Raw genomic sequence first — 18,814 nt, 5'->3', positions numbered from 1 at the left:
GTGAGGGCTTAATTTTGCGCTCAAACAAAATTTGGCGTGAATGTGATGTTTTGATTGCGTCTTATTGCATTTTTTTGCAATTTTGCAGCTGTCAAAAAAACAATTAGGAAGTTTTGATTTTTTTTCTCATTACGACGGGCTAATTTTATATTTTGATAAACTGGACTTGGAGATACGTGCATTTTTTTCTTAATTTTTAATGACGTGGAAAGGGAGGGTGATTCAAACTTTGGTATTTTCTATATTTGTAATTTTTTTTAAACTTTTTTTTCCGCCTGATCGCTTTTACTACATGTAATCAGCAGCACCATAGCATTGATGTATATAGCAAAAATTACATTCTTCTATAAATGTCAGTCGTGGGCTTGCTTTCACAGGAGCACCATCATGACAGGCTCAGGGGTCTTGAACAGATCCCAGGCTATCAGGACAATCCATCAGGTTGCGTTAGTGTCAATGGATAGTTAGATTAGTGCGCCCCCCCCAGACTGTGTGCTGTAAATGCTTCAGTCAAAAATGGACAGTGGAATTTAACAGGTTAGCGGCCTCACTAAATATTCTAAGAAATGGGATATTGGAACCTCCCATTTAAGAAATCTTAAAACATTCGGTGGTAATTCAATACCAAATCAATAACAGTTTGTAAAATGGTTATTCTCTTTTATTGTAGATACATCATTTTGTTACTTAATTCATTGCTTTATATTCTGTATTAGCAGAGTTTTCTAATTTTATTACCGTATGTACTCGAGTATAAGTCGATCCGAGTATAAGTCGACCCCCCTAAATTTGCCTCAAAAACCTGGGAAAACTTATTGACTTGAGTATAAGTCTAGGGTGGGAATTGCCGAAGATACTGGTAAATTTAATGCTGCACAACATACAGTATGCCCCCAAAATGCTGCACAGTAAATGCTGGCCCAAATAATGCTGCACAACATACAGTATGCCCCCAAAATTCTGCACAGTGAATGGTGGCCCAAATACCGTAATGCTTCCCCCAAAGTGATAGGATTACCAGTAATCCTATATCATGTTGCTGCCGCTGCCCCTGCTGGAATTTAAAAAAAAAAAAACACTATATACGCACCTACGTTGATGACAGCTGCTCCTGAGCGTCGCCGGCTCTTCAGTGACTCAGGCAGAGGGCGCGTGCTTTCCACGTCATCGCGCCCCCTGCACGTCACTGCCGGAGGACGGGAGAGAGCGGCGCGCAGAGATTTTGAACGCCGCTGCGGCCCTATCATCACCCGCCGCCGCCAGGACGCTGCAGGGGACCGCAGACGAATACCGGGGACCGCGGAGATGACGGGGACCAGGTAAGTTGGCACCGTGACCCAAATATAAGTCGAGGGGGGTCTTTTTCAGCCCCAAAAGGGGGCTGAAAAACTCGACTTATACTTGAGTATATACGGTATTCTTTCCCTAACCTACCCAGTTTTTACTTCCCTTTCCTGTTTTCCTACCCTTTTCCCATTTAAAACCTTAAAATTTTGATAAAAATATAAGATAGGGAGACAACATGTGACATACCAGTAAGTAATAAGTCAGTAAGGGGTTAAAGTCCTAGTGATCTCAACTTAATAGTAACTGGTGGTGACCAACAGGAGTATTCAGCTGGCATGTAAAGGTCTAATGTTTGACTATCACAAGAAGGAAGTGTGCAAAAATAACATATAGTATATATTATTTAACCCCTTAAACCCTGGGCCATTTTCCATTTCTGCGTTTTCATTTTTTGCTCCCCTTCTTCCCAGAGCCACATCTTTTTTATTTTTTGGTCAATATAGTCAAGTGAGGGCTTGTTTTTTGCAGGACAAGTTGCACTTTTGAACAACAGCATTGGATTTAGCATATTGTGTACTGGAAAACGGGGGGGGGGGGGAATTCCAAGTGCGGCGAAATTGCAAAAAAAAAAAAAAAAAATGCAATTCCACAGGTTTTTTTTACCATGTTCACTAAATGCTAAAACGGACCTGCCATTATGATTCTCCAGGTCATTACAACACAGTCATCACAGACACCAAACATGTCTAGGTTTTTTTTATTTAAGTGGTAAAAAAAAAATACAACATTTGTTTAAAAAAAAAAATATCACGAGACCTGCATAAACAACCAGAAGAAAGGGGGACATGTATAATTACAAGGATCACACAAAGCAATAGGTAAATCACAATATTTTATTGAACACAACACTGCAAAAAGCATTAAAAACATTAAGACTATAAACCAAACAGTGAGCCCATAATAGGGCTGCTGTCTTGCCGCTAGAACCTGGATGAGTATAGAGAAGTTTAGACACAATACAAATGTTTAAACACAATAACCAGGTGTCCTGATCAATAACAAGGTTGGTACATAAATTAGTCCCTCTGCAAGGGAAATACATGCACATATTATCCAACCTGTTCAATCCCACTACAAAGACCTGGATGGGAGTATGAATGCTCCTGTTACAAGATAACTAGCACTGAGTCTACCACACAACAGGCCAAATGATAAGGCAAGAAAATCACAAAACTATCTGTAGCTGTTGGAGTCTCAGAATAAAGAATGACATATAGAAGGGAGGAATCAAATTGATCAGGGTGCAGGAGAGAGGGAGACGGCAAGAGGAAGCGTGTCGCCAAGAACTGGCTTCCTCAAGGGTTTCCTAGACCTGTAGCTTCTCTATTTCTCGTGATCTTGGGTTGGGTGAGGGCTTATTTTTTTCGCGCCAAGCTGTTTTTATTGATACCATTTTGGTGCAGATACAATGTTTTGATCGCCCGTTATTGCATTTTATTGCAATGTAGCGGCGACAAAAAAACACATACTTCTGGCATTTTTTTTTTTCTCGTTACATCATTTAGCAATCAGGTTAATTCTTTTTTTATATTGACAGATTGGGCGATTCTAAACGCGGCGATACCAAATGTGTTTGTTTGATTTTGTTTTTTTGCTTTATTTTGAATGGGGTGAAAGGGGGGCGATTTGAACTTTTATATTTTTTTATATTTTTAAAAACATTTTTTATTCTTACTTTTTGCATGCTTCAATAGTCTCCATGGGAGACTAGAAGCTGCAACACTTTGATCGCCTCTGCTACACATCATCTGTGTGTAGCAGAAATGCTCACCTGCTATTAAGGCCAACCACGGGCCAGTGCTCATAGTAATCTGGCAATGACAACCAGAGAGGTCTGCTTCAGACCTCTGGCTGTCATGCTGACCCATCGGTGACCCGTGATCATGTGACGGCATCACGGATGGGTGGAGCCAGTGATGCGTTTCTTGTAAGCGTAAGTTAAATTCCGCTGAGATTGACAGCAGCATTTAACTAGTTAACAGGCATATAGATCAGCTGTCATGTGCCCGGAAAGGTGCCGGCTCAGCGCCGCTGCCCGCACCAAACAGGGGGATTCCAACATGTGCGTATTACGGCACATGTCGGAAAGGGGTTAAAAACAAAAGAATACTTTGGTAGACAGTTGTTTAAATTATAAATTATGAAGACTTTTCTGTTGTCCATTAAAAAAAAAAAAGATTTTTGTTTCATGGCAAAATTAGGATTGAAGAGTGCTGAACTGCCCTTCTTGTTTGCAGTCTGTGAAGACTAATAAAAAAGGCTATTAGTAAGGTGCTACTACTGCAATATATCTCCGATTAATCAGTTCAGTCACACAGACTCTTCAGGTCCAGCACCTCCCCGTGACTTGAATCTATGGATTATTATTTACAGATGAAGTCTATCACTCCCATTTGCAATGTGCTTTACGCTGAAGTCATACACCACCATCGGATTTAGGCCTTTTTCTTATCAGTATGTGGAATGAGCTGCATGCCCTGACTCCTATACCTAGGCTGTAAAATCCTAAAAATGTTGCGGCTTGGCCACCCCTCATTTTCTACAGTCCCTGTGTTATTTCCCATTGATTGGCAGTGCTAGATCATGTGATGTGATAGCTGCAAGGCTTTGTGGGTAATGGCCGCTTCTGATATTATTAGTCTGCTCTCTGAGTTTTTATCAGTGTGTGAAACAGTGCCAGACTTTTTTTCCCGTGAATCAAATTGAAAAGTGTTCCAATACACAGGGACCAGCTAATTTGAGGAAATTTGACTCAATTCTCTGATGAATAATCCCCTTATCTCAAGTGAAAACCATTTCTTTACCATTAACCCCTTTCCGACATGCGCGTAATAGTACTCCCATGTTGCACTTCCTCTGTTTGGTGCGGGCTTTGGTGCTGATCTATACAGCTGAGATGTGGCCATAACAGCCGCGGGTGGAATTCCGACTGTTAACTAGTTAAATGCCGCTGTCAATCTTTGACAGTGGAATTTAACTCACGTTTACAGGAAGCCCGTCACTAATCCTGCCCATTGAAGACCCCATCACATGATCGCGGTCATCAATGGGTCAGCATGACAACCAGGTCTATTTTTGTCATTGCCAGATTGCACTGTGGTCGGCGCTCAAAGCAAGTGAGTATTTCTGCTACACACAGGCAATCTGATAATCGCCTCTGTGTAGCATGGAGACTATTGAAGCATGCAAATACTAAAAACAAAACAAAAAAAAGTTTCTAAAAGTATTTTTCGGACCATAAGACACACTTTTTTCCCCAAAAATTTTGGGGGAAAGTGGGGGGTGCGTCTTATGGTTGCAATATACTCATTGATATGGCTGGTGGCGTGTGCGGCGAGGCTCTGTGGTGTGATGGTGGCGGCGGGCTGTGCTCCGATGCTTGGGCAGCGGCTCTATGTCCTCCGTGGGGCTGCTCCGCCAGCATTTCCTCAATCCTCAAAGCCCGGAGGCCCCGCACATCTGTTGCTGCCATGTTGCGGTGGCCTCCGGGAAGATGGCCGCTGGTCCGGGGACGGCTCATGCTCAGGTTCAGATCTCTTCTCGAGATCTCGGGAGATGAGATCTCGGGACGAGATCTCGTTGCCGAGATTTGAATCTCGTCTCCCGAGATCTCGGGACGAGATCTGATCCTGAGCATGCGCCGTCCCCGGACATCTTCCCGGCGTCCATGTTCCCAGAGGCCACCGTAACATGGCACCAACAGATGTGCGGGGCCTCCTGGCTTTGATGAAATGCCGGCGGAGCCGCCGCCCCTGCACCGGAGCACAGCGCCCCAGCACAGCAGCACAGTGCCCCTGCACATCACCCTAGCACAGTGCCCCTGCGCCGGAGCACAGCAGCACAGTGCCCCTGCTCAGCACCCCAGCACAGCAGCACAGTGCGACTGCACAGCACCCCAGCACAGCGCCCCTGCACCAGAGCATAGCACCCCAGCACAGTGCCCCTGCACAGCACCCCAGCGCCCGTGCACCAGAGCACAGTGCCCCAGCACAGCCCGCTTCCCCAGCACAGTGCCCCAGCACAGAGCCGCCAGCGCACCAGCTTGGGATGGGATTTTCTGGAGGCCACGAACCAGCCTGGAACATCGAACGACCCCTGTGACCAATCCTCCACCTGTGCCGGATCCCTTCCCTGGTAAGCTGAATTCGGTTTGTAAGACGGGCCCCCATTTGACATATTATTATTTTTTTCCCTATTTTCCTTCTGAAAATTTGGGGTGCATCTTATGGTCCGGTGCGTCTTATAGTCCGAAAAATACGGTAAAAAAAATATAAACGTTCAAATCACCACACTTTCGCCCCATTCAAAATAAAATAAAAAAAATCAGATATACACGTATTTGGTATCGCCGTGTTCAGAATCACCCGATCAATAAAAAAAAAAAAATTAACCTGATCACTAAACAGCGTAATGAGAAAAAAAATTAAAACCGCCAGATTGCGACTACATTCCAATAAAATGTAATAACGGGCAAAAGACCATATCTACACTAAAATGGTATCAATGAAAATGTCAGCTCTGCGCACAAAAAATAAGCCCTCACCCAACCCCAGATCACAAAAAACGGAGACTCTACTACAGATCTCGGAAAATTGCGCTATTTTTTTTTTAACAATTTTTTTTTTTACCACTTAAACAAACAAGAACCTATTCATGTTTGGTGTCTGTGAACTCGTAATGACCTGGAGAATCAAAATGGCAGGTCAGTTCACTTAGTGAACATGAGAAAAAAAACAAACAAATGAAATTGAACTTTTTTTTGCAATTTCACCACATTTGGAATTTTTTCCCCATTTTCCAGTGCACGATATGTTAAAAACAATGGTGTCGTTCAAAAGTACAACTTGTCCTGGAAAAAAAAAAACAAGACATCACATGGCTATATTGGCTGAAAAATAAAAAAATGTATCTCTCTGGAAAGAAGGGGAGCAAAAAACAGTAATTAAAAAAAATGAAAAAAATGACATACCCCGTGTCTTTAATGGGTTAATTGTCTTGATAATATGAAACGGGACTTCTTGAAAATAATCTTCCATTTTTATTTAGCAGTTTGAGAGAATCCAAGTGTGCATACATTGATAGAGCACTTGTTATCCATAATTACCATATTTTTTGGACCATAAGATGCACTTTTTTCCTCCAAATTTGGGAGGAAAGTGTGGGTGCATCTTATGGTCGGAATGTAGCATGTGGGGAGGGGGCAGCGGCGAGTGAGATCGCACTAGGATTTCAGGAGGCAGGAAAATGTTGCCTGCTACAAGAATTCAGTGCTGGGGAAACCAAGTGGTCCCGATACTTAAAGTGAAGTGAATGTTCATTAGCCGCTTCCCCGCCCACCTTTCAGCTGAGCAGGGAGCAGCAAATGACAGACCCACATGGTTTCCCCAGTGCGGATTCCTGCAGCAGCTGGGGAGATCTGTGTCTGGTGGAGGAGGGAGCAGGAGTGGAGTGCAGCAGGAGGGATCCACACTTGTCAGGCAGCACAGCCGGGGCTCCTGCAGATGCATGCTGAATTCTACTGTGGAGGACCTGTGGTGAGGTAATGAAGAGGGTGGGCTGTAGCCTCACGTGACCGCACAAAACCCTGCCTCTTCATGATGTCATCACAGGTCCTGCAGACACTGCACTACAAACAGTGCAGCGTCCTCTTACATGACCTGTCGTGAGGTCATAAGAAGGAGGGCTCTGTGCGGCCATGTGATGCTGCATTACCTCCCCACAGCGTGGCTGGCTGCAGGACCTGCACTGAGAACAGCCTGTACAAGAAAGAATTAAAAGATCAGGAATTACAGCACATAAAAATCACTCTGCCATCCTGAGGTGAACTATAACTCCCAGCATGCCATAGGATCTGTAGGACATGCTGAGAGTTACAGTTCTCCCATGGGTTCTTAAAGCAGCACTCCTGTTATTATTTTTCAGTGCTGGAGTGGTGCTGTAAATATAAGCCCTGTGCCCCCATTCTTATACTCACCCTCCAGCGTCTTCATATAGTACTTTACAGACACCACACTGGTCCCGCAGCACCATCTTCTACCCGTAGCTTCCAACATAATAACATGCTATTATATATAATAACACCACATATAATAGTATGTTATTTATGTTATTAAATATTTTACCACATTTTTGCTTCAAATTTATTTTTCCCTATTTTCCACCTCTAAAACCTGGGTGCGTCTTATAGTACGAAAAATACGGTACATTTGTTTTTGGGGGGAGGGAAATCACATCCTTTGAGCAATTTAGGACGAAAGCTTACATATACCGTAGTTTAACAGACCAGTCCTCTCTATGGTCATAAAAATGACTCAATATTATTCACTGGACCATACATAAACTTGTTGAACCACTTAACAGGATACTTGTACCCACCTTGATTAATTTCTCTGAACATTGGATGCCTGTGATCTCCTGGATTGCTATATGATGGCATCAGTGTATTAGGTCTTTCCAGATTTTCTGTCCCTAGTAATCCTGATATATTGGTATCACTGTCAAAACTTAAATTTCTATGATATTGACTTGGTCCATTAGGCATAACTCCTGAGTCGGACATTGAAACTGCTCCATAAGCCATTCGATAGTGCGATGATGGATGCGTAGATTCATCATCCTCTTCTGGTAAACTTCTGTTCATTTTAACCTTAGAATCCAAATAAAATAAGGTGGTTTATTTAACAGACATTATTAAATATTTCTATGAAAGCAATTTCTTTTAGACAGAACAGTTTTTATGCATCACAGCACTATATTTCACAACTGTGAGCTGTTCCTACCCCACTTCACGCCAGGTATCAAGACCTCATAGCTACAAAACCTTACTCTTTATCTATCAGTTTGCAGGTGATTTAGAAACTGCACAGTGCTTATCCCATAGTTTTCCTGAATGTGTCCTGTATGGGGATATGGCTGAAACGTTGGATACTATTAAATTTTCACAGTCCAGTGGTGCTATGGAAGTAAGCACAACATCTACAATGGTTTGTGTTGCTATATGCCATAGAGTTCCAAGGAAAGTAAGTGAAACTATAGGAATGTTTGTGCATTGATTACTAACATGTGGTCTCATTGTCGTCAAAGACTGGGTTCACAGCACGTTTTTGCCACACATCAGTGGCTCCATCAGGGCTATTGTTTGAAGCCCTGAAAAGCAGGATGCCAATGAGGCCATTGACTTTAACCCCTTCACACCACAGCCTTTTTTCATTTTTGCATTGCTGTTTTTCGCTCCCCTTCTTCCCAAAGCCATAACTTTTGTACTTTTCGGTCAAGAGAGGCCATGTGAGGGCTTGTTTTTTGCTGGACTAGTTGTACTTTTGAAAGACACCATTGGTTTTACCATATTTATTTATTTATTTTATATTTTTACAATTATTTTAACTTTTTTTTTTTACTTTATTCTAACTTTTACACTTTGTCCCACTATGGGACAATCATTTTTTGCAGGTTGATCGCTTCTGAAGCAGCATCTGCATGCTATAGAAGCTGTCAGCGCTGCACTTACTGCACTGACTTGAGAGACTTCCTGATCATGCACTGCGAATGACAGGAAGTTTCTTAGCTCTGGTAACCCGGATGTCGTCATGACGACATCAGGTTACCATGGCAGCGATCGGGACCCTGCGTCACACTGCGGGGTATCCGATCCAAAGGCAGAGGGCCTGTCAACCCTCTGCCTGCTCCCGAAATGCTGAGTTTGGGTTCGATCACAGCATTTCGGCGGTTAAAGTGCCGAGAGCAGGTGTCAGATGTGAGAATCATCTGACAACTGGCCACGATCGGCCGCGCACCCCCCGTGAGCATGGCTGATTGCGATGACGTAATGATCCATCCATAGTCAGACAGGCCCAGGTCACGTGGATGAATCATTACATCAGAAAAAGGTTAAATCAGAGAGATATGTCACACAAAATACTTAAGTAACATTTCCCACATGTCTACTTTACCTTAGCACAATTTTGGAAACAATTTTTTTTTGTTAGGAAGTTAAAGGGTTAAAGTTGACCGGCGATTTGTCATTTTTACAAGATGTACAAAACCATTTTTTTAGGTACCACCTCACATTTGAAGTCACTTTGAGGGGTCTATATGGAAGAAAATACCCAAAAGTGACACCATTCTAAAAACTGCACCCCTCAAGCTACTCAAAACCAGATTCAAGAAGTTTATTAACCCTTTGCGTGCTTCACAGGAACTGAAGCAATGTGGAGGGAAAAAATGAACATTTAACTTTTTTCACAAACATTTTAATTCAGAACCAATTTTTTTTATTTTCAGAAGTGTAAAAACAGAAAATGAACCAAAAGTTTGTTTTGCAATTTCTCCTGAATACGCAGATACCTCATATGTGGGGGTAAACCACTTTTTGGGCACTTGGCAAAGTTCGGAAGGGAAGGAGCAGTGTTTCACTTTTTCAATGCAGAATTCGAAGGAATTGAGATCAGACGCCATGCCGCGTTTGGAGAGCCCCTGATGTGTTTAAACAGTGGAAAACCCTACAAGTCACACCATTTTGGAAACTATACCCCCCAAGGAACATATCTAAATGTATGGTGATCACTTTGAACACCCAAAGTGCTTCACAGAAGTTTATAACGTAGAGCCGTGAAAATAAAAAATAATTTTTTCCACAAAAATTACCTTTTTGCCCCCAAATCTTTATTTTCCCAAGGGTAGCAGGAGAAATTAGACCCTCAAAGTTGTTGTGCAATTTGTCCTGAGTATGCCGATACCCCATATGTGGGGGTAAACCACTGTTTGGGTGCATGGCAGAGGTCGAAAAGGATGGAACGCTGTTTAACTTTTTCAATGCAGAATTGGCTGGAATTGAGATCAGATCCCATGTCGCGTTTGGAGAGCCCCTGATGTACCTAAACAGTGGAAACCCCCCAATTCTAACTCCAACTCTAACCACAACACACCCCTAACCCTGGCCCCAGCCCTAACTTTGGCCCAACCCCAACTTACTCCCCACTCACTTTAGCCCCACTCACCCAAATGGGAAAATGGAAATAAATATTTTTTTTTATTTTTACCTAACTAAGAGGGTGACAAAGGGGTTTGATTTACTATTTTTTTTTATTTTGATCATTGTGATGGGGTCTATCACAGTGATCAAAATGAACCAATAGGAAAAATCTACTACTGTTGCCCGATGCCGGCCAGCAGATCTCAGCAGGTGCACTGCGCATGTGCCCACCGTTTTCTCCGAGAAGACACCGGCCACCCGGGGCACTTCAGGGGGGCATGCACGGACATCAGGGGTATCAGGGGAAGATCCCAGAGAAATTCCAACCGGGGGGGCGCTATAACCTCAAAGCCATTAAAAAGCGGTGCTATGGTTTAAGAACCCTTAACTGCCGCCATGAAAAGGTGTATCGGTGGTTGCTAAGGGATCAATGATACCATTTTGGTGTGGATACTATATTTGATCGCCCGTTATTGCAATGCTGTGGCGACCAAAAAAAAAGTTGTTCTGACTAGGGGGCCAGTTCACTATCCCTTAGACCAAGGGTCCCCATCCTGTAGCTCGGGAGCCACATGTGGCTTGCGGTCCCATGAATTGTGGCTCACGGCTGTCTGCCAGCTTGGTGCATTAGCTCCAGGTCTAGCAAACAGGTATGAAGATTACATCTCAAAATGGTGAATTTTGTGAGTAGCCCTGCACAGAAATGCAGATCTGGATGCATATTTGCTGGTCTAGGGTTTAGAGATGTTTTAGGTATGGTACACTGAAGGATGGTACTACGTGCTACCTGTTAGAGGAGGTGCTCAAAGCTGGATGTGACAGTGTGTTGGGAGTCCTTGATGGGAGAATACTGCATTGGGGTATTGTGGGAACCCCAGGATCTCAGTGTACTGCTTTGGAGTGATTTCTGTGGAAAAGCTTTGGTTATCATTATACCTGTAATGGGGGCTTTGGTTGACACTACTTTGAAGGGGGTGGGAGATGGATGTGGCTCGCGACCCTCTCTCAGTGCTGAATGTGGCTCGCAACCCTCTCTCTAAGCTGAATGTGGCTCTCAAGGTCAGAAAGGTTGGGGACCACTGCCTTACACCAATGGAGGGGCCGTAATATACCATATATACTCGAGTATAAGCCGAGGCACCTACTTTTGCCACGGAAATCTGTCTAAGCTTACTGACTCGAGTATAAGCCGGGTATGCATTGTCCCTTCATCAATTGGCTGGAATTCAGATCGGATGACAATGTCAAGTTTGGAGAGCTCCTGATGTGCCTAAACAGTGGAAACCCCCCACAAGTGACCCCATTTTGGAAACTAGACCCCCAAGGAACTTATCTAGATATGTGGTGCGTTTATAACGTACAGCCATACAATTAAAAAAATCATATTTTTTTCACAAAAATTATCTTTTCACCCCCAATTTTTATGTTCCCAAGAGGAACAGGACCCCAAAAGTAATTGTGCAATTTGTCCTGAGTACACTGATACCCCATATGTTGGGGAAAACCACTATTTGGGCGCATGGCAGAGCTTGTCAGGGAAGCAGCGCCATTTGACTTATTTGGCTGGAATTGAGATCGGACGCCATGTCACATTTGGAAAGCCCCTGATATGCCAAAAGTGGAAACCCCCCAATTCTAACTCTAACCCCAACACACCCCTAACCCTATCCCTAATGGGAAAATGGAAATAAATACATTTTTTATTTTTTTATTATTTTTCCCCTAACTAAGGGGGTGATAACGGGGGGTTTGATTTACTATTTATAGCGGGTTTTTATATTTGGCAGCTGTCGCACGCTAAAAGACGCTTTTTATTGTAAAAAATAGTTTATGCATCACCACATTTTGAGAGCTATAATTTTTCTATATTTTGACCCACCAAATATGTGCACTTTTATTGTTTTTTTTTTCCATTTTCAAAAAATGAATTAGGGAATTTTTTTTTTTAATTTATTTAGCGATTTTTTATAAATTATTTTTACACTTTTTTTTTAACTTTATTACATTGTCCCAGGGGGGACATCACTGTCATGTGACAGATCGCTGATTTGTCACATCACAGATCGCTGTGACAGATCAGCGATCTGTCACAGGCAGTGCCAGGCAGTGCTGGAGGCTTCCTCATGCCAGCGCTTTGCAGGCATGAGGAAGCCGGCTCCCTGCAGGCCCCCGAAGGTCCCCGCCGCCATACTGTATCCAGGGACCTTCCGGGAAGGAGGCCTCCGGAGCAGCGCAGCACATCGCGCTGCTCCAGGGGTCTTGGGGAAGCACAGAGGGAGCCCCCTCCCTGCGCGCTTCTCTCCTATGACGCCGGTACATTTCGATCATGTTTGATCTCAGTGTGCCGGGGGTTAACGTGTCGGGGGCGGTCCGTGACCGCCACTGACACATAGTGCCGAGTGTCAGCTGTGATAATCAGCTGACACCCAGCCGCGATCAGCGGCACTCTCCCCGTGAGCGCCGCTGATCGCGCTAGACGAACTATTCCGTCCTTGGGACTTAGGTCCCAGGACACATTTACGAAATAGTACGTCTAATGTAGGAAAGGGGTTAATGAGCAGAACCACAATACCGCTGAGCACAGGGGAAAAGCTGCCGGGACAACGAAGATGCAGGGACGTTCAGCGACGGCACGAGGAGGGTGAGTATGATGTCATAGCCGCTGGCTCCTGACACTGCTCCGCCGCTCCCTTCCCCCCGCTGGCTTTCTGGACAATGACTCGTGTATAAGCCGAGCTGAAAATCTCGGCTTATGCACGAGTATATACGGTAGTTTAAAAAAAAACTATGAACAAATTCCTATGCACACTGCACATATGATTGTTTTCTAGGGATTCCAAATTGCTATTAGTAAAATACCAATATATATACATTGCTCAAAAAAATAAAGGGAACACTTAAACAACAGAATATAACTCCAAGTAAATCAAACTTCTGTGAAATCAAACTGTCCACTTAGGAAGCAACACTGTTTGACAATCAATTTCACATGCTGCTGTGCAAATGGAATAGACAACAGATGGAAATTATTGGCAATTATCAAGACACCCTCAATAAAGAAGTGGTTCTGCTCCTTGGGACCACAGACCACATCTCAATACCAATGCTTTCTGGCTGATGTTTTGGTCACTTTTGAATGTTGGTTGTGCTTTCACACTCGTGGTAGCATGAGACAGACTCTACAACCCACACAAATTGCTCAGATAGTGCAGCTCATCCAGAATGGCACATCAATGCGAGCTGTGGCAAGAAGGTTTGCTGTGTCTGTCAGCCCAAAACATTACTCCGCCTCCTCCTTGCTGGCGCGTTAGCCGTGTTTTCATGGGGTGTCCATCAACCAGCCATCCTCCACTCCATCCATCTGGACCATCGAGCGTTGCACGGCACTCATCGGTGAACAAAACAGTTTGGAAGTCAGTCTTCATGTATCGTTTGGCCCACTGGAGCCGTTTCTGCTTGTGTTCAGTGGATAGAGGTGGTCGACAGGATGGCTTACGCACAGCTGCAAACCTCTGAAGGACCCTGCATCTTGTTGTTCGGGGGACGTTGGAGGCACCAGCAGCTTCGAAAACTTCGAAGCTGCTCTTTTAACCTGACGCAATTGCCTGTTGGAAAGAGTCCTCAATTTTTCCTTATCAGCACGCACACGTGTGTGCTGGGAATCAGCTACATACTCCTTGATTGTGCGATGATCACGATGAAGTGTCTTGGCAATGTTGATTGTAGTCATGCCTTGACCTAAATACTCCACAATTTGTTGCTTCTCAGCAGCCGACACATCCTTTTTCTTTCCCATTTTGGCAAAAAATGTAGGCTGCTTAATAATGTGGAACAGCCTTCTTAAGTAGTCTTGCCTTTATTTGGACACACCTGCCAAACTAATTTGCACAGGTATCTGCAATTGCTTTCAGTGATATAAAGAGCCCTGACACACATCTCCATCAATGAGTTTAAATGACAAACAAAAAAATTCTAACCTTATCACTCCTAAACTCTTTTTGCATAATAATTTGGAACACAGTTTAGTCTGAAGACGCCGTGGAGAGCGATCTGCTGCCTGCAACATCCTTCAGCATGACCGATTTGGCAGTGGGTAAGTAATGGTGTGGGGTGGCATTTCTTTGGAGGGCCACACACCCTTGTGAGACCATATTTTGGTGCGGTGGGCCCTGGGTTCCTCCTAATGCAGGACAATGCCAGACCTCAAGTGGCTGGAGTGTGTCAGCAGTTACTGCAAGATGAAGGCATTGAAGCTATGGACTGGTCTGCCCGTTCCCCAGACCTGAATCCGATTGAGCACATCTGGGACATGTCTCGCTTCCACCAATGTCTCGTTGCACCACAGACTGTCCAGGAGTTGTGCGGATGCTTTAGTCCAGGTGTGGGAGGAAATCCCTCAGGAGATCATCCGCAACCTCATCAAGAGAATGCCCAGGCGTTGTACGAAGTCATACAGGCACGTGGAAGCCACACATAATACTGAGCCTCATTTTGACTTGTTTTAAGGACATTATATTCCACTGTAATTTTGTGTGACTCCAAATCCAGGCCTCCATTGGTTAATGAATTTGATTTCCATTGATTATTTTTGTGTGATTTTGCTGTCAGCACATTCAACTTTGTACAGAACAAAGTATTCAATGAGAATATTTCAGTCATTCAGATCTAGGATGTGTTATTTGAGTGTTCCCTTTATTTTTTTGAACAGTGTATATAAAGTGCTACAAAAACAATATACCAGCAATAAAATTGCCCACACAGAGACATACAGACTGCACTGCCCATCAATGCAGCCTTTCAAGTGCCCAAATTGGTGGAACTCCATTTTTACCTCAGGCTCAGACAGGTGTGGTGCGAGGTAAATGACCCCATTAGGCATGATAGACCGTACCCGGCGCTAAAAAACAAAAACATTAGTACTCACCTATGTCCCCTGCTGCTCTGAAGAGGCACCTGCTCGACTCCATCTTCTTCTGGCACAGGCGGCGTGACATCATCAGGCTGCGCAGGCGGCGTGATGACAATCACATTGTCTGTGCTGCATACGGAGGGCCGCAAGTCTTCCGAAGTGGCAGCACATCGCCTTTCCTCGCTGCCTCATCGTTCCGCCTGCGATTACAGGGCACACCGGCATTGAACTGTAGTGAAATTCAATGGCGGCCGGGCCCAGGGGCCGGTGTAGCCGAGGTAGGAGGAACAGCTGCTTGGGGCCCCTTGAGACGAGCCGGATAAATGTCCTCGGCAGCCGCATGTGGCCCACGGGCTGTAGTTTGAGGTCCCCTGGTCTACGAGTATCATGTGGTGTTTGGAGAACCCGTGATGTGCCTAAACAGAGGAAACCCCCACAAGTGACCCCATTTTGGAAACTACACCCTCAAGGAATTTATCTAGATGTGTGGTGAGCCCCTTGAACGCACAGGTGATTCACAAAGTTTTAAAACGTTGAACCATAAAAATGAAACAATTTGATTTTTCCCAAAAGAATGTTGCTTTACACTCACATTTTTTTTAATTTTCACAAGGGTAGCAGAAGAAAATGGACTCCAAAATTTGTTGTGCACTTGCTCCTGAGTACAACGATAGCCCATATCTGGTGGAAAACTATTGTTTGGGCACTCGCAAACAGCTTGAACATTTTAATTCCGTCCCTGGCACTCTTAGTGTGCGGGGATTGCCGGAATTTGCTCCTAACTCCCTTTCTATTTGATGCTATAATCTAAGTTATTTTCTAAAATACTTGTTTTAAAAATTCACCATTGTTCCCTAACTACACCGTCTAACACCTAATGTATTTTTTCTCTCTACTTCCTGTGTGATGATGATTCGTTTGAGTATCCTAGCACATGAAAGATAAGAATGAGGGACACTTACTGCAGTATGGCAATATGGGTGGGTGGGAAAGATTGGGCAACTGCCGACCCTAAAGAAAAAAAATAAAAAAATTGTATCGCTGTGTTCGTAAAAGTCTGATCTATCAAAATATATGTAAATTAATCCGATCAGTAAACGGCGTAACGAGAAAGAAAGAATTATGTTTTTTTGGAACATAGACTCTTCAGCCTACAGTACTCATATGTCAGAAATAATGTGGGGACATTTGAAGCTCTATGACCACTGTGGATGTGGTGTGGAGACTTGTGAAGCTCTACCACCTCTGTGGATGTAATGTGGGGACATGTGAAGCTCTATCACCTCTGTGGATGTGGTGTGGAGACATGTGAAGCCCTACCACCACTGTGGATGTTATGTGGCTCCAGAACGATGGCAAGTCTGTGCTTTGCAGTTTGTGCTTGGACAGTGATATATGGACGTCTGAATTCTACCCAACGCTGGACTGGTACAAAAAAAAGCTGCCCTGCCACACAAACCCCACATACTACAATACTCTCCACCTCTGATCACTGAATTTTGTTTTTAAGTTGTCATGTCCCTCACCACTCTCTTAGGTTAGGTTCACATTAGCGTTTGAGTCCACAGCATATCATCCACATGCAAAACGCGTGTTTACGCAGCGTTTTTTATGCACATCATCTTACGAATGACGGAAAAAAAATGCTGCGTGTGCATGCGTTTGCGTTGTTTATGTGCATGCGTTTAATATGACATCAGACAAAAATGGACGTGTCTCATGGGATTTCTATAAGTATTTTGAATAACGCATGCGTATAGAATGCATTTGTGTACGCATGTCCTTGTGTACCAATGTGTTCCCATAGGCAGTAATGCTTTTTTTTTACGCACTCATCCGCATATTTGACGTTTTTTTGATGCCTCAAAAAATGCAACATGTTGCGTTCGCCACGCACAACGAAATGACGCATGCAAAAACATGCGAACGCATGTCCCTACGTACACCATGTTAAATATATGTACACATGACGCATGCGGATCTAACACTGCGCACACAGACACAAATGTGAAAGCAACCTTAAAAGGAGTTACTTGATGAGCCACATGTGAATGTTGCGGCAGTGCATATGATCGACCACAGCTCCATTTACATGGTGCTCTTCAAAGCTACGTTTCTCAAGGTCATGAGGGTCCCAGCAGTCAGATCCACAATGAAAGGAAAGTCATTTCCTATCCAGAAGATAGGGGAGAACTTCCAAACTTGGGATAAGCCGGATTACTTACCGGTAATGCTCTTTTAATGAGTCCACGACAGCACCCACTGGAGAGAGGGATCCTCCCATAGGAACAGGAAATCTACAGAGATAAAAGAGGGCGGTCCGCCTCTCCTCCTCAGTTGGATTTCAGAGTACACGGAGGACCGCCAATTATTAGGCCATTATATAATTCAAAGTTTTAATTTATCAGTTTTATATCTAAGAAAGTGTATAGACATTATATTAACTTCTAGGAAGGGTAGTGAGCGGGTGCTGTCGTGGACTCATTAAAAGAGCTTTACCGGAAAGTAATCCGGCTTTTTACCCTTCGCCATGACAGCACCCACTGGAGAGACTTTCAGAGAACTTCACCTGGGAGTGACCACCATGCTGAGGACCACTCTACCAAAGGCTAGGTCAGATGAGCATGATAAATCAAGCCTATAGTGGTTATAAAAGGTAGAAGGCTCCGACCAAGTTGCGGCCTTACATATAGACTCGATTGCGACGTCTCCCCTCTCCGCCCATGAGGATGCCATAGCTCTGGCGGATTGTGCCCTGATACCCTCCGGAGGATCTTCATTTCTCGCGGAGTATGCCAGACAGATCGCGTCCCTGATCCACCGAGATAGGGTACCCCTTGTGACTCCATAGCCCCTCTTTTGGCCTTGGAAGGAAATAAATAGAGCCCTACTCTTCCTTCAGCTGCTGGACCTCTCAATGTATTGTAATACTGCTCTTCTCATGTCTAGTGTATGGAATTGTTCTTCTTCTGGAGTAGAAGGGTTACTAAAGAATGAAGGGAGGTGGATCTCTTGCGACCTATGAAATTTCCGGCTACTTTTGGCAGATATGAGGGGTCTGGTTTTAATATCAACTGATCCTGGAATGTCAATAGGAACGGAGGTTCTATTGAAAGTGCCTGTATGTCGCTGACCCTCCTGGCTGAGGTTAGTGCCACTAGCAGTACCGTCTTAAGAGATAAGTGCTTAAGGGATATTGAGTCTATCGGTTCAAAGAGGGAGCGTGTTAGGGCATCTAGTACCAGATTCAAGTCCCAAGGAGGTACTCTGGGTATGTGTACTGGTTCGCTCCGTTCACAGGCAGAGATGAATCTGGCTATCCATCTATTGCCTGCCACGTTATAACTATATAGGGACCCTAGAGCAGACACTTGAACTTTAAATGTGTTGACGGATAGCCCTAGATCTTTCTCTTTTTGTAGAAATTCTAGAATGGGTGTTATCGGGATTTCTCTAGAGTTGGGAGCTGTGTGGAATTCTAGGAACTTTCTCCATACCCTGGTATAAATCTTTGTAGTAGTCAATTTCCGACTCTGTAGGAGGGTATTGACTAGCCCCTCCGTGAACCCTCTTGCTCTCAACATTTC

At 44.1% G+C, this 18,814-nt stretch overlaps 1 protein-coding gene across 3 annotated transcripts in view; it reads right to left on the bottom strand.

The window, feature by feature from the left end:
- TRAF3IP2 (TRAF3 interacting protein 2) overlaps positions 1-18,814 on the bottom strand; it is an 82,770-nt gene that overhangs the window by 55,535 nt on the left and 8,421 nt on the right. For all 3 annotated transcript variants that reach the window (XM_073575995.1, XM_073575996.1, XM_073575997.1), the window contains one exon: positions 7,723-7,993. In XM_073575995.1, the coding sequence (XP_073432096.1) occupies positions 7,723-7,987 (265 nt within the window). In that variant the 5' untranslated portion in view covers positions 7,988-7,993. The remainder of the gene's footprint in view (positions 1-7,722; positions 7,994-18,814) is intronic.

This window comes from Dendrobates tinctorius, unplaced genomic scaffold, assembly GCF_039654945.1.
Source record: "Dendrobates tinctorius isolate UK_male_01 unplaced genomic scaffold, ASM3965494v1 ptg000046l, whole genome shotgun sequence".
NCBI lineage: Eukaryota > Metazoa > Chordata > Amphibia > Anura > Dendrobatidae > Dendrobates > Dendrobates tinctorius.
Note: the sequence above shows the minus strand (reverse complement) of the source record. Positions and strands in the feature narration are given on the sequence as shown.